General features: G+C 40.8%; 1 protein-coding gene across 1 annotated transcript in view; it reads right to left on the bottom strand.

The window, feature by feature from the left end:
• The window catches only part of RSRC1 (arginine and serine rich coiled-coil 1), a 363,201-nt gene that overhangs the window by 342,906 nt on the left and 2,713 nt on the right, over positions 1 to 17,582 (bottom strand). The window contains exons 2-3 of the mRNA XM_065410692.1: positions 10,594 to 10,790; positions 1,437 to 1,562 (exon numbers count right to left, since the gene is read on the bottom strand). Coding sequence (XP_065266764.1) covers positions 1,437 to 1,562; positions 10,594 to 10,790 — 323 coding nt within the window. The remainder of the gene's footprint in view (positions 1 to 1,436; positions 1,563 to 10,593; positions 10,791 to 17,582) is intronic.

Raw genomic sequence — 17,582 nt, 5'->3', positions numbered from 1 at the left:
GTCTATGATAAGCCAATACTACACAGACTTCACATAAAGCCACTATTTGCCTGGTTCAGGAACACAGAAAACCACCTATCTGAACAGGCAAGGAATTTTCAGATTGTTACAGTTAAGCCAGTCTAAGGCTCATTTTTAGCTGTCCTTTGCATCTGATCAGCCAAATGCACAGTATGTACTTCATCTTCTCATCTAAGGTCATGTCTACACTTACTGGGGATAGACGCTGCTGTGATAGATGCAACGGGAATCGATTTAGTGGGTCTAAGACCCGCTAAATCAACCGCAGAGCACTCTCCGGTTGACTCCAATACTCCACCGAAATAAGAGCAGCGCAGTGTAGCCACTGCAGTAAGTTGACCTAAGCTACGTTGATTCACGTAGTTGGAGTAGCATAATTTAGGTCGACTTAGGCCTTGGTAAGTGTTCCCCAATTTGAATTTTTAAGTTACAGGGAATTTGAAATGACATGCCAGTTTGATGGCTAGCATATCCCAAACTCCATAGCTATCTGGAGACTAAGGATACCCAGCAGAGTCCACCAGACATAACTACACACATGTCTTGTATAAGATATAACCACTGGAGAATAAGCTAATTTCACACGGTGAGACAGGAAAGACCACAAATGGAATTCTGCAGTCCCAAAGAAAAAAACAAAAACAAAAAAAACCTGTCCATTTATAAGAATAAGGCTCTATTTATAATGCTGCAGAGAGCCCTTTTGTAAGTAAAGCTCTCTCAAACCAAAAGAATTTCCCCTTTTATTTGAAGTTTACAAAAAAGCAATCTTGATCTTTACTAACATTGATTTTAAAAGGTTCCTTCCTTCTGTCTTAAAGGTTTGGTTTCTCTAAGATGTTTTATATTGAATTTCACAGGCTATCAGTACTCCAGGATGATGTTTTTAGAAGTTTAATTTGACCAAAAAACTGACTTTTGAAAATAAATTATATGACAAACTGATTTATTAAATAATTCTCATTTAAATTTTTTTTTTTACTTTTATAGAAAAAGCACAACTATATTAACTTAAAGGCCTTGATTTTACGTCAACAGTTTAAAAAATGGCCAAAGCAGCATATATTCAAAGAGCAGATAACTATCTTCTAGCTTCCAGCACTGATTTAACAACTTATTAGAATTATCTCTCTATGACATATTATAGCTTAATCATAGATTTTAGCTAAATTCTAATTATTTATCAAAATATGTTTTTAGAATGTTTCATTTGAAATCTAAAATATTAATTTGCTTTTAGAACATTTTAAACAATCAGCAACAAATCATTTAATAATTTAAAATGAATCTATGATAACATAGCATTTCTTAGTAAAAGTATGGGGGAAATCGATTAAATAACTGAAAATATGACTATTTGATTATTACTTTTTCCTGGTGGGAAGGAAGGCAGGAGAAAATGAAAACAATCATACCTTCTTGTTCTACTCTTTGATCTTGATCTCTGAGACCTATAGGATTTTCCTCGGCCCCTCGATCGACTACGACTGCGTTTTCTTTTGGATCCATATGAAGAGCTACTGCTAGATCGATGTCTGCGTCTGAAATAACAATGTGTTATTAGCACACTCCTGCTTTTAAAAAACACCTATCAATGTTAGTTTAAAAAGGACACTCAAATAATCTATTATTCATTTTTATTAAAACGGCACCTAGAGGTCCTAATTGAGATCAGGGTCCCATTGTGCTAGGCATGTTATGTACAAATAGTAAGAGACAGTTCTTTCCCCACAGACCTTACACTCTAAGTAAGCAAGATAGACAAAAGAGTGGGAGGAGAAACAGAGGCACAGACAGGTGAAGTGACTTGCCCAAGGTCATGCAACAAGTCAATGACAAAGCCAGGAACAGAACATAGTCCAGAGCCCAATTGACTGGATCACATTGCCTCTCTGTGGCCTCTACATACAAAATATAAAGTTAAACTCACATTTAGGACTACATAGCACAGCAGGATCTATGTAGGCCTTAGGAACAACTGCATGGAATATGTTGCAAGATCAGGGACTAAGGTTGCAATGGTAAAAATAAAATTCAAGACATATAAAGTTATGTTTCCCACAGCCACACTGCACATAGTTTTTCAGCCATATTGCCTTTATGCAGTATTTTCTATCCTGTTCTTGTTATATGCATAACTTAATATATCTATGTTATCTTAACTTTTGTAATGGGTAACCTTAATTTTGCATTTATGTATGCTTTTTGAATTTACATAGCCTGATATTTTTAAATTGCCCAATAATATTATAATTTCAATTATCACAATTACAACTTGAAGTTTCCTCCTCGGTGAGGTGAATGGAGTAGAGAAGGATGGAATTCACTTCAGTTATTTATTTCAGTTTATACAAATGCATCTTGCCAATGCTCTGGGTACACGTTTAACACATGGGAAAACTCTTAGAAAAGCAATAATAAATAGAAATTACCCCTGTCAGGGTTCCTTCCCCACTCTGAACTCTGGGTACAGATGTGGGGACCCGCATGGAAGACCCCCTAAGCTTATTTTTACCAGCTTAGGTTAAAAACTTTCCCAAGGCACAAATTCCACCTTGTCCTTGAACAGTATGCTGCCACCAACAAGTGATTTAGACAAAGAATCAGGGAAAGGACCACTTGGAGTCCTATTTCCCCAAGCCCTACACCCCCTTTCCTGGGAAAGGCTTGAGAATAATATCCTCACCAATTCGTACAGGTGAACACAGACCCAAACCCAGAACAATGAAAAATCAATCAGGTTCTTAAAAGAAGAATTTATTTAAAAAAATAATAAAAGAATCACCTCTGTAAAATCAGGATGGAAGATAACTTCACAGGGTAACAAAAAGATTCAAAACACAGAGGATTCCCCTCCAGGCAAAACTTTAAAGTTCCAAAAAACAGGGATAAACCTCCCTCTTAGCACAGGGAAAATTCACAAGCTACAACAAAAGATAATCTAATGCATTTCCTTACTATACCTCTACCCCAATATAACATGAATTCGGATATAACGCGGTAAAGCAGCGCTCGGGGGGGGGGGGGGCGCGAGGCTGCGCACTCCGGTGGATCAAAGCAAGTTCAATATAACGCGGTTTCACCTATAACGCAGTAAGATTTTTTGGCTCCCGAGGACAGCATTATATCAGGGTAGAGGTTTATGTCTGCAACATTAGATGCTTAGTTCAGATATGGCTTAGGGAGATGTATTTTCCCTGCCCTGGTTCCTTGCTGACTCCGAGAGAACAAAGGAACACAAAAACAAAAAACCTTCCCCCACAGATTTGAAAGTATCTTCTCCCCTTATTGGTCCTTTTGGTCAGGTGCCAACCAGGTTATCTGAGCTCCTTAACCCTTTACAGATAAGGAGGGATTTTATGCTACCCTTAGCTGTATGTTTATGACAACCCCCAAAACAAGGATCCTCACAAATCCCCACATTTCAAAACATAAAAAACTCTTACAACCTCCACTAAGACACTCTTCCTTCCCAATCCAAAACCCGGGAGAAGAGGTGAGTCTTATTTTGGAAACTGTATAAGGGAAACAAATGACAGAGACGTGTATCACTGTGGACGTGCACTTTTCCAAAAGAAGAAAGGTTACTTCCTGTCAAGTGTGGATACAAAAAAATAAACACCATACTCTCTGGGCCACACCTTGTACCTGGAAATCGAGAAGCAAGTGAATAGGGATTCGATTTTGTCACAATAAAATTATGCATAATTTACAGCACAGTCATGATAAAAAATAGATAATTTTGTGTTATGGTCTCTGCAACTTGTGGACGCAACTGCCGCACATTAAGAATTCAATGTCATCCTCTTAAAAAAAAACAGGATTAGATCAAAGCGAACAAACTATTAGTCCAGCGGTTCTCAAACTGTGGGTCAGGACCCCAAAGTGTGTCACAACCCCATTTTAATGGGTTTGCCAGGTCTGGCTTAGACTTGCTTGGGCCCAGGGCCAAAGCCCAAGCCCAAGGGCTTCAGCCCTGGCAGCAGGGCTAAGTTTACAGGCCCCCTGCCTGGGGCTGAAACCCTGGGACTTCAGCTTTGGCACCCCATCCGGGGGCAGTGGGGCTTTGGCTTTGCCCCTGCCCCTCCTTCCCCCCGGGGTGGCGGGGCTTAGGCGGGCTCAGGCTTTGGTCCCCCCTTCTGGGGTCCTGTAGTAATGTTTGTTGTCAGAAGGGGGTCGCGGTGCAATGAACTTTGAGAACCCCTGTATTAATCAATGCTCAAATTGTGCTGGGATATGAGGGCCTCTCCCCCATCTGTCCCCCCTTGACTCCTCCACCCCACCCCGCAGACTCTTCTCCCCAGTGCAGAACTCCTAGATGGAACAGGGCTGGGTCTTCACCCCCCATTCATGCCCCAGGTCCCTTGTTGTGACAGCTCCTGTTATCTGCTTCCTTTCCCCGTGGTAGGTCCCCAAGTCCTCAATCCCCATTCCCGCAATCTTTGACCCATCTCTTATCCTAGCCCCTCGCTGACACCTGTTGCCCGGGCTCAACATTTCACTGATGGATCCCAGGCTCTGAGGTGCTTCTCTGGAGAAAAGTCTCTTCATCCAGGCAGGAAGCAAAAGGTGCTGCCTGGTGCCCTGGCCAGTTGCTTGGTGGGGACTGGTTCAAACCACCCATGTGAGATCCCAACCTGACCATTCCTCCTCTGGTGACGGGGTGGGGAGAGAGACTGGGCGAGCTCAGAGGAGAGTGGGCTGTGGGAGGTCAAGAACCAGGGAACCTACAAGGGGGAAGCAAAACAGAGAATGGCAATGGTCACCACATGGGATCCAGGGATGAGGGGGGCAAAGACCCAACTCTGCAGTAGGGAGAGGAGTGTGGGGGATGAGTTACAATGGAAGGAGGGGACAGAGAGGGGTTTGACACAGGGGTAGGCAAGAGTGGAGCAGAGGAGCTATGGGGTATTGAATAGGTGCAGAAGGCTGAAGGGAGGCAGCTTAAAGGCGGGGTGAAAAGTAGAAATGGTGTAAGGGGTAACGGCAGGTAGAAGAGATGCTGTGGTGGGTGCAAAAGGGGAGTTATGAGTAAGGGAGGAGGGAGGGACATAAGTTGGGGATTAACTGGTAAGGGAGGAGGAGGCAATTAGTGGTAGTGGAGGATGCAGAGCAGAAGGCAAGGGGTAGCTGAGGAGATAACTGATCAAAGCAAAGTAATGAACTGCTCATGTACAGCCTACTGTCAGTCATTAACAGTTTGTTAGTTTGCTTTGATCAGCTGCCACACATTAACAGTTTGTTAGTTCACTTTGATCTAGTCCCATTACAAAGAAGATTATATCAAAGCAAACTAACAAACTGTTAATGCACGGCAGCAGGGCCCATATAAATGGTTCTGTACAGTGGTGAGCTTTCACAATGGAGCTGAAAATGGCAAAATTCACAGGTTCTCTGACGAGCTGTGACCACGGTGACAGAATTACATCCCTACAAATAAGGAACCAAATGGATCCATAAACAAGGGCAGACTACCTCCATAGAAACACCAACAGCTCCACTATTTCTTCCAGTCACTTCTCCTAATTTATCCACATAACCACAATCTATTCTGGTTGATTGAGTTAGTCAGCTGACCTTCATCCAAGCCCTAAACCCAGCAAGACACTGTGTCAACCAATGAACTACAAACAGCTGGATCCAATGAAATACAGACTTATAGAGCTGTGTGTGTTCTCTGCCTACTGGAGACATCACAACCCATATTACCTCAACCTCTTTTTCTCTCAATGACATCACGTAGGCTTAAAAGAAGTGAGCACAAGAACAGAATCTTGGTAATATACAAGGGTCCTATGGCCTGATAAGCCATTACCAAATACTGTGTTCTGCAAGAGAAGAGAGTCTGGCATCTATCTTTGCCTGGGTTCACAATTGTTTCATCTAAACTTCATGGTCAATAATATCAAAGACAGCTGGAAAAAAAAATAATTAACAGGAACAAATGATTTTCATCACTTGCCAACAACAGATCCACTGGTGACTGAACCACTACAGTCTCACTATTGTGTTTATATGTATTTACAGAGCACCGATCAGGATATCCGTTTATTACTGCACAAAAATTAAAAAATAGCAAAGACTGCTTAGTGGACAGTCAGTAGAGCTTTTAAATTAGAGTTAGTCCTATTTGAAGAGCTGTTGCTTTTGAACATGCTATTTAGTTTCCTTCCATCCTGGTTCTCTGAAGAATGCTATGGTGAAGGTGTGTCTTACACAACTATCAACTTCTACCGGTACTTTATCAACTTCTATCCTCTGCTCTTTACTAGCATACAGAGTATCTCCTTTAATAAATCCTCCTCTAATGGATAATGTCTCTGTTGGAATGTGCTTCCATGCACCTGTCGACTTTCCCCCAGCCCTTAGTTTAAAAACTCCTCTACAACCTTTTTAATTTTATATGCCAGCAACCTGGTTCTGTTTTGGTTCAGGTGGAGCCCATCCTTTCTGTATAGGCTCCTCCTTTCCCAAAAGGTTCCTCAGTTCTTAATAAACGTAAATCCTTCCTCCCAACTCTATTGTCTAATCCACGCATAGAGACCCTGGAGTTCTGCCTGTCTAACTGGCTGTGCACATGGAACTGAAAGCATTTCAGAGAACACTACCATCCAGGACTTTAATCTCTTACCTAACAGCCTATATTTGGCCTCCAGGACCTCTCTCCAAGCTTTCCTACTCCTCTTATTGACCGCTGCTATTCGATTTTTAAGGGTCATGCTCGACTCATCCCTGACCCTGAGGTGTAATACCATCTTAACTGTCAGGTGCAAATGCCCTAAACAGAGAGTGAGGCAAAAGTGATAGCCAGATCCTCAAAGCAAACACTTTGGTCTTTTCTGGATTCAATTTAAGTAAGCTGGTCTTCATCCAGACTCCAATCTCCCTCAAGCTCTGTTTTATCTGTGAGATATCCATGTCTGCACTAGACGAAAGAGATTCATAAAGCTGCATATCAGCAGCATATTTTTGGCATTGAAGCCCATGTCATCTTACTATGTCCCCTAAGGGCTCTATGTAGATGCTAAGGAAGAGAAAAAAGAAATAGGCCTAAAGGATTCCACATGTCTAGGCTTATGGGGAAATGCGGGACTTGCCCATCATGATTTATGACTGATTAGAAAAGAATAAAACTAGACAAGTGCACTTGTTTATTCATGTCATAAAATGTTAAGTGATTCAGCAGCAACTTCTGATCAATTATGTCAAATGTAGCAGTACAAGTTGAGTATTCTTCGACTAGTCTCACCTTCGTCATCTAAAATTTGGCTTCATCGGTGCAACAAGCACAATCTTGATTCCCTGACCATCTGAAGCCAGATTAAGAGGCATCCAGGATTTCTGAGGAGATTAGGTGCTGCTGGAGTAGTTCGATACCACCTTCTTGGTCATCATGCCCAGCAAGGAGAGGTTTTACATCAAGCAGAAGCTAGCAGAGGTATTGGCATGAAGTGTTTGTTTCTTGAGGACACACTAAACTACACTGCTCTACAGCCAAAATGCTTCTGAAATAAATGTAGTCAAACTTTACTAATGCTGGGTCACTGAGAATGAAAATGATGCTTAAAATTGTTGATTGGCTCTAGTTTTCAAGATATGCTATTGGGTCAGTATATACGACCCTTGACTTGGGAATGGTGGAGGATAAGTGAGTTATAAAGGGAAGGGATCTCAATTTAAACCAGAAATGACTAAAATACACCTTTGACTGGATCTATGAATAAATCTATGACTGGGTTTGGACAGTACTTGCTTTTTAGGCAAAACAATGAATGATGCAATCTGAAGCTGGTATTGCGTCATACATGATATGAATTGCATCATGTTATTCCTAGAAGTCATGGATGATGCAATCATAACGAAGCTTACATCACTCTGCTGAACAAATTGCCCTATATCAGCTCTAGAAATCATACAGTGTCGTGCTCTCTTATTTGTCAGTGTTTGATTTTGCAAAGAGACACATTTCTGTTTAGCCAAAGTGAGCAGAGATGCCTCGTACTTGTATGAACAGTGCAGATAACTTCTGCTATGTTTGTGGTGAAGTGACTTTTGCATCACAAAAGCGCAGTAGAACCACTATGGTTAAGAAAGCCTATCACCTTTATTTTGGCTGCAAAATTGGAGATCAGGACAAGAGGTGGGCCCCACACATATGCTGCAACACTTGTGCAACAAATCTTCGCCAGTGGTTGAACAGGAAAAGGAAATCTATGCCTTTTGCAGTGCCAATGATTTGGAGAGAGCCAACAGATCATACCAACAATTGTTACTTCTGCATGGTGCCTCCAGTTGGGAAAGGTGTCAAAGAAGAAAAAGTGGACTGTGCATTATCCAAACATTCCATCAGCTATACGCCCAGTACCCCATGGAGAAGGACTGCCGGTTCCTGATGCACCAGAATCATTCTCACTTCAGTCAGACGAGGAAGAGGATGAAACTTCTGGTCCTGAACCATCAATGTCACAGGACCCACATTTTCTCCCATCCTCCTCCTCTGAACCACACCTCATAACACAAGGTGAACTGAATGACTTTGTCAGGGATTTGGAACTACGCAAGAGTAAGGCAGAGCTGTTGGGCTCCAGACTACAGCAGTGGAATCTCCTGGCAGGTGATGTTAGGGTTTCCATGTTCCCTGACCGTCAAAAGGATCTTGTCCCATTCTTCTTCATGGAAGGTGATCTTGTAGCCTGCAACAACATCGATGGTGTGATGGCAGCCCTCAACATCGTTCACGATCCAGATGAGTGGAGACTGTTCATTGATTCATCGAAGACGAGTCTTAAAGCTGTTTTACTGCATAATGGCAACGTTTTGCCATCAATTCCAGTTGGTCATGCAGTCCATATGAAGGAAACCTATGACAACATGAAACAACTTTTGAGGTGCATAAACTATGACCAACATCAGTGGCAGCTTTGTGGCGATTTGAAGGTTGTTGCTCTCTTGCTTGGTCTGCAGACTGGATACACAAAGTACTGCTGTTTTCTCTGCGAATGGGATAGTCGTACAAGAGATTCCCACTACATCAAGAAAGATTGGCCACTCCGACAGTCATTGGAGCCTGGGAGGAAAAGTGTTCAGCATCCACCACTTGTTGAATCAAGGAAGATTTTGTTACCACCCTTACACATCAAGCTGGGTCTGATGAAGAACTTTGTCAAGGCCATTGACAAAACACAAGCAGCTTTCAAGTACCTCCGTGGAAAATTTCCAAGGTTAAGTGAAGCTAAGATAAAGGAAGGTGTCTTTGTTGGTCCTCAGATTCGTGAACTTCTTCGAGATGATGCATTTGACCATGCACTGCGTGGCAAGGAAAAGACGGCATGGAAAGCCTACCAGTTAGTGGCAATAAATTTTCTCGGAAACAACAAGGCAGACAACTACAGGTTGTTGGTGGAAAACCTCCTCAAGGCATACAAAAGCCTTGGTTGCAACATGTCACTAAAGATACATTTTTTGCACTCTCATCTAGATTTTTTTCCACCGAACTGCGGAGCAGTGAGCGACGAGCACGGCGAGCGATTTCACCAGGACAATGCAACAATGGAGAAATGCTATCAGGGCAAATGGAGCCCATCAATGCTTGCAGACTATTGCTGGACAGTGACAAGAGATGCTCCATTGAATGAATACAAGAGACAAGCCAAGAAGCGCCGAGTAGACACTGAATAGGACTAAACTATGTACAGAATAGTTTTTTGCCTTTTGTTTCATAATAAATTTTATTTATATAACCCTTTTGCTGATTTTTAAAGTGTTACATAAACAGGACAGGTGAAATATTATCATGTAAAGCAACCATAAACACATGAAAAGACCTAGATTTACAATTTATGATTAAAACTCTACTATCTACACAATATACATAGACATAAAATGTAAAAACTTAAATATCTTAGAAACAGTAGCCAGTTGTTTTAATTGTCATATTTGAATTCAGCACATCAAAATACATAATAAATAGCACATTTTATCTCTGAAGCAGACGACTTCTCAAAAATTGTAGACCAGTGCTATTGAATGTTCTCCCCACAAAAGGATAAAAATTATAGTAGAAAACTAACCTTTAAAATAAGTGTAAATATTAATTGTAAAACTCATCTCAAACCTTGCCATTTTAAAAGTCTACTTTCCTCCATCACACTCTTGGTTGGTTAGATTCACTTTGTTTTAAGCTAGCAGCACAAAGACACATAGTTGTGTATGACTGGCTGAATGAAATTATGCTAAAATCAGTGCATAAACTATTAGACCGCTCCAAAAAAAAAAAAAAAAAATCAGAGTTTAAAATTCTGATGGGGTCTGATAGCAGGTGTTTGTTTAAACAGAAAAGTTACTTTAAATTTACATTCACAGCAGTGATGTTTGTAACTAAGCGGAAAAACAACAGTATCGTGCAAGACTCAGATAATTTTGCTAGGAAAGCCCAAAACAGGTGTTTGACAGATTTTGTATGACAATTACCCAGAACATGCACTGTATTCAAATATTCTTAGCCTTGCTGCATAACTGAAGCTGCCCCACCTACAGACAAAAGTAACACTGAGTAAAGTATTATAAATTCACCTTTTTTCATAAGAATGTGAACGGGACTGGAGCTCTCGAGACCGTGATCTTGACCTTGACTTCCTTCCTGATTTCTTACGGCTGTATGTTCTACTGTCTGAAGAACTACTTGAAGATGAACGTCTACGGTGTTTCTTTTTTCTTTTGTTTCTATTTTCTTCTTCAGTATCTGATGAACGACGTCCCATTTTTACAAGCTATTTAAAAACAGCAAAAAAGTTATAAAATTCAGGATTGCAGTGTGCATTTATTTTTATAAGTGCTAGATAGATGCCTGTAAGTAATACTGTATCTTGTACAAGTTACTACATGGTGGTGGTGGGCAGTGGGAGAAGGGAAAAAACCTACCCCTTTAAATTCCTAGTTGCCTAACCAGTTTGCACAACAGAGATCAGCAGCCTTATGTTTGTAAATCAACACATTAAAATGAGTTATTTTATCAGCATTTTAGATTTAAAACGTATTATGGTATTAAATTTGTTATAAACTGCAAAGTACCTTTACAAGCCAATTAATCCCAGCCAAAAAGTTCTGGTATAAACCAGACTGTTGCATTTTATCTTTAATATGTTTCTAGTCTGTCATACTCGGATATTAGTTTTTCAGTACCCACTGTGTTAGGGTATAAGGTGTTAGGATACATACATGTACATCTCTAAAACCAGAGACCTTGTTTGAAGAACATTCTTAGCTAACACTGTACTATTGTTTACTTGTTTAATTTACAATTCTGCAAAGGAGGATATAGTAACGCAACTTTATGATCTGAATAATGCTGGCCTATCAATTTCTAGCAATGTAATTACTTTCTGTTGTTCATGTAAGTATTTGTTGACTGTATATTCAAGTCACTAGCATTCCTATTGTCATAATGAAAAGTATGAAAAGATAAAGTTCCTCTGGAAATAATAAGTTATATTATTAGAGGATGGAAGCTCTTTTATAGTTAGGCTGATTGAGGTGTTCACTTCAAAACCACACAACTTTAAATGGTTTTACTCCAAACCAGAGCCATAAATATTAAACTTTAGACATGTTTCTTGATCCCCAAGGTGTTTACTTGGATAAAGTTTCACATTTATACATTTGGATAAGGCTGTAAAAAACTGCCATTCATTTAACTGCTGGGGAGACAATCATCTTTTCTTAGTTTGGAACTCATAAGAAATCCATTTTTATTGCTGTCACTTCATAATTAAAGAAATATTATGCCTATAGAATTTTTCAGGCTGTAAAAATGGATAATGCTTTAAATCCTTTTTTGTTCCCATCCACCCAAGATACTAAGATTTCCCTCCTCAGACTACTGGCACTTAACATGAGGCCTCCGTCCCAAGAATGAGCAATTATTTGGGGGCTCTCTAGCTACATCTACATTAGGAAATTGGGATCCATAATTCTCCATTAATAGCAATGGTGGAAGCTGTAGAGTAGAAAGGGCTGAAGCATTTTTAGTCACAATATCATCTAACCTTAACCAATAGGGAAGAATTACAGGTCCTAATTTTCCTAGTATTGCCCTTTGAATTCCACTAGTCTTTTCCTGGCCCCCAGCCTTTGCCCCTCCCCACTCCTTTCAATCACCTAAAGGGCAGAACCCTGTCTGCAGTAAAGGAGCAGAAAAATGGAACCAAAGGGAACTTCTCAATTATGGTCATTTAAAGCAGTGCTTCCCAAACCATGAGTTGTGACTCCCGGGGGAAGCCACGAGTGTTTGGGAACAAAACTGAATCAATATGTTGGTTTGGGGGTTTCCGCACCCCTAATTAAGAGACTATTAAACTAGGTTTAAAAATCACCTGTGTCTTATCTATGGCTTTGCATCTTATGCTGCTGCTGCCTGAGCAAGAAACCTCTCTGTACCCTCTGCTCCTGCAGGGGGACTTCAGCCAAGAGACTTCCCGCTGGAGGAAGCATTTGTCAGGAAGTCTCTCAGCTGAAGGCCCTCTGCTGGAGCAGAAGGCAAAGTGAGGCTCCCAGTGGCGGCAGCAACAGCACCAGCACATAGGGAAAGGGGGCTGACAGAGACACAGATGTGTGTCAGCATTATAACTGAATGATTATCAAGTTCTAAACTACATGTAGCAAACATTTGCCTGAAGATCATAGAATCATAGAAATTTAGGGCTGGAAGGGACCCAAGAGATCATTTAGTCCAGCCCCCTGTAATGACCCTGGACCAAGTATACCTAGACTATCCCTGACCGTTGTTTGTCTAGCCTGTTCTTAAAAACCTCCAAGAATGGGATTCCACAACCTCCCTTGGAAGCTAGTTCCAGGGCTTAACTACCCTATAGTTAGGTACAATAGTTAAAGAACTTTTATTTTGCAAAGAAATCCCAACTCAAGCTGATGAGAAAATAATCAAGATCCTTGATAATGTCACAGTGGATGAAGGTCTTAACCAGGCTATGCGTAGGGGGCTGTGCACAGATGGGGCAGAAACCAGCCATGACCAGAAAGAACAGTGGGGTTGCAGCACAAGCAAGCAGTGCTTAATTTGTGCAAGGACTTGCCAGGGCTGAACCCCAGCACCTCTAGACTTGGCAGTTCATAGCCCCAGCATCTCTGCCTGCATCAGTTACACGTCACTCAGCTGCCAGAGGAACAGCCAGAACCCCAGCACCTCTTTCATTACAAATTAAGTACTGAGCACAAGTAAATAAAGTGGCACCTGCTACAATTTGGACACACTACATGATCCATCACAAAGCTGTAACCTAAAGTACAAAAGCCCTCAACATTGTTATTAAAATGATTAATTTTATAAAATCCCAAACAGTGAAAACACAGTGTTTAAGTATACTGTAAGAATGGATGGACTCTGACCACACTTATCTTCTATTTCACAGTGAAGTCAGATGCACTGTACCACTTTTCCACATGACAACTATCTTTGAATGGTGTGATGCAATCCAAATTTTCCTCCTTGGGAAAACAGACCTTGCAGACTACATGCATAACATGGACTTTTTGCCTACATTAGTTTACAGAGTGGATGTATTTGACAAATGGAATGCACTATACCTACCATATCAAGGTAGGAATATAAATATACTAGATATGTAAGAAAAAATTGGAGATTCATGAAACAGCTTTGCCTTTGATGAGCCCACAATGAAAAGGGACTTGCCAAGATGTTTCCAGTGTTAGACTTTTTAAAAGAACAGAATGAAAGTTATCAAAATGCTGTTAAAGACAAAATACTCATTCATTTGTCTGGATTGTACTCCTATTTTGATGAATACTTTCCTGGAGCTGAACATGAATCTCCAGATACTGATTGGATTTGAACCTCATGCTTAACAAGAGTTGATTCTATTCCAACCTTAAGTATCTCAGCTCATAAAAATCTTTTCGAATCTTCAAATGATCATACACTGAAGACCAAGTTTTCAAATCTAACAAACCAGTAATTTGCAGATTTCTGTTAACAGGGAGTACAAGGAACTCAGGGATGAAGATATGAAAGTGCTGCTTCCATTTGCTGACAGTCTGGGCTTTCAGCAATGATTTCTGTGAAAACTAAATTTAGAAGTAATTTAAGCCTGGAAGATAACTTATTTATAGTACTATCAGAAATTTAGCCAAACATTGCACAACTATGCAGTTCAAAACAGGCCCACTCTTCTCACTAAAATCTTGGGCCGTGTCCGAACATGACCAAAAAATCCATATTTTTAAATTATAGTTTATCTAAATGGGATTAGATAAGATTATACAATTAAAACAGACTATGTAAAAAGCAACAGAGAGTCTGACGAAGTGGGTATTCACCCATGAAAGCTTATGCTCCAATACATCTGTTAGTCTTAAAGGTGCCACAGGACTCTGTTCCTTTTTACAGATCCAGACTAACACGGCTACCCCTCTGATACTAGACTGTATGTAGTTGACTAAAGTTGCAATACCATCCAAACCCTAGTGTCCCTCTTGAATGTAGCTTTCTGACTCTTGTATGTCATGTCCTGAATCAGAAAAAGAAACAGTATTTGGTTGTGGTGAGCTACCAACTTCTAAAATATCTGTAATGGACCTGCAAGTACTAAAAGTCTGAGAGCCAAATCCTGCAAGGTGCTCAGCAACTACCAGTGGCTTCAATCTTCAACACCTTGTAGGACTAGACCTTTAGTCAGCTCACTCTTAGCAAGTCACTTTTGAAACATATGCAATTCCCAACGGTAAGTACCCACCAAAAAACAGCAGCACCTCATACTGCCAAAATACCGTTAGATGGCAATTTCTGAAGTAAAAAGTGCTACTTTGAGTGAATTATTAAAGCAATTTATTCCATACTGAATTTGACTTCTTGAGTAAGTTCAAAATAAGTACTGAAGCAATATTTTAGGATCCAATTTTTATCTCATTTAAATAAACATTACTTCATTTACAATTCTGTAGATTAAAAGTTCATGACAGCAAGATTAAGGAAATATAGCACAGGGAAGCACTGAATACAAGAGACTCATTTCTAATGAGATATTCACTACTTGAAATGTATATTGTTCTGACTCATGATATTACACTTCAACATATACATCATCCCCTGATTCACTTTTTTTTTAAAAATGCACTTTTTTAATAAAAACCTAAAATTGCATCTAGAAGTATATCAAGCTAATGAAGCAGACTACATAAACGACTGGCAACACTATTAATTCGTAAAATCAATTATGTAGTTTCCCACTAACACATTTTTGGAGGAAAAATAAATTTTCCTGAGCTAGCTAAAAATCTAACCAAGATATACTCTTCAATTCCGTAAAAAATGCTTTACAATGGGTGGCACCATACTTTATTTACTGCACATTATTATTCAAAACCTGCTCTGAACGCATAATTAATAATTTCCTCATAGGCTTTTCTATAGCACTCATGATTATAATATCAGAGTGCTTCACAAACATTTCTGCAAGATGACAGAATATTATCCCCACAGAGATTGAGGTCAGAAGCATCCGTTAATTCTGGGTGCCCAATTTGAGACACCAAAGGACCTATTTTTCAGAGTACTTAGCATTACACAGCACATCATATGTTCAAAGCACAGCTCCTCTTGACATCAGTAGCAGCTGTGAGTGTTAAACACTTGTACAAATCAGACCCCAATGTCTTAAGTAAGGCACCCAAAATATGAGGAACACAATTAGTGACCACCTGAGAAAAGTGATTTAAGTGACTTCCCTAAGCATCATATAGGAACTCTGTGACACAGGAAGGAATAGAATCCAGTTCTCCAGGGCAGATTTCTACTGCCTTCACTGCGAAATCATCCTCTCTCTTCCTGCAGTCCCTGCCTTATTCACCACACGTCTTCCAAGGCTCCTTCACAGAAGCCATGGGCACAGGTGTGTACCTAGCACAGTTCATGAACTTCATCATGTCACAGAAAGTACAGGTGTTGAGGGAGACCCTGACGCACATCTACATAGAGCGCATCAGGCCACAGCCCCTCTTCTAACTTCTCCAGAACCTCTTAATGAGGCTCTGGCTGCACTTTTCCCTGCACATCCTGATCCTGGCACACCCATCCCCTCAGCCACAAGACCTCCGCGGCAACCTCCTCCTGGCATTGGCCAATGTGATCATCCGTCACTCCAGGAGGAAGAAGCTGTACGGGGGTGTGCTCTGCAATTGTGGGGCCTATGTCCAGTCCCTTGTCTGTTCACACTTCCAGAAAGAATTCTTCGGGACAGTGTCCACTGACTCCTTAGACACCAAATGAAATTTGACATCATATTGATATCCACACCGCTCATCAGGAGGAATGAAGCCTTTGATTAAATCCACTGCACAGACCTCTGCCACTTGAGCTAATGGAGTAACTGTTAGCAGTAGTAGATTTCATCCCCCTCTACTGCTCCATATAGAGGATGATGAGACACACTTTGCCAGTGGGTTTCACAAATATTTGCTCACAGCAGAGGAATGATGAGACTCAGGAACCTTGGGTTCCATTCCAGTCTCTGGGGAGGAGTGTGTTCTAGCTGATACAGACTTCTGCCCATTTCCCCCCCCCCCCCCAAGCTTGACCCCTCTAACCTGTCCCTGGTACCAATCCTGTCTCTTCCCTGTCTCATCCCAGTCCCAGTCTACTCACCTGCCCAGTATGCACTCCTCAAACTTCTCATCCCACTCCCAATCTCACCCCTTCAGACTCCTCATCCAAGTCCCAACCTCTCCCACCAGTTCCAATCTCCTAGCTGACTCTAGCCACGCACTGCAACAGAGTCCCCGATCAACTCTTGGATTTCTGCATGGAAAACCCCAGGGTAGGGGCAGAATAAATTCTGCTTCAAAGACTGAATTCCTGATAAATCACTCCTCTTGCTGATAATGAGCATTCACAGAGGGACTCAAAGAATGGCAGCATGCCTCCTGTTAGAGCAGTGCTGACAGAAGAGAAGGCAGTCACAAAAAGAGGGACAGAGGCCCACGCCAGACAGCTCCAATGTCTGCAAATCTGAGAGTGTCCTTTTACATGAATCCACTTAATCTGTAGCATTTGGAGACTTCTCCCCCTCCGCAGCCCACAAAAACTACTCAGAGGGGGAAGATTTCATTTAAAAAAAATTTTGAAGTGAACTTCATAGAACTGTTCCTAAGGAGAAACAGAGGAGGCAACAATCTGGACCACTTTTGCCATTATATGACTAACAACCAATGTAAAATGTGTTGGTGGTCTCAGTCCACTTTCCACATTACTACAAGACAAGCACCTACACCATAAATACCAACACAGCCACCATAACTGGCAATCTCAGCAAAGATGCCTGAAATGTGGCACTTACGTAACATGAAGACACACTGCCTCTGGCCATATCATATCACTGTTGTATGGGTATATAAAGGATTTTACTGTACAATTTTGTCAATCTGGCATTTCTCACAAGCACTAAATTTTCAATTGTTAAGAAATTATTTCTTAGTAAGACAGTGTAAGGAAACAATTTCCATTAATAATATCAACATCTAGCTTTTACATAGCA

The sequence above is a fragment of the Emys orbicularis genome, chromosome 9 (assembly GCF_028017835.1).
Source record: "Emys orbicularis isolate rEmyOrb1 chromosome 9, rEmyOrb1.hap1, whole genome shotgun sequence".
Lineage (NCBI taxonomy): Eukaryota > Metazoa > Chordata > Testudines > Emydidae > Emys > Emys orbicularis.
This window is presented reverse-complemented; position numbering and strand designations above follow the sequence as displayed.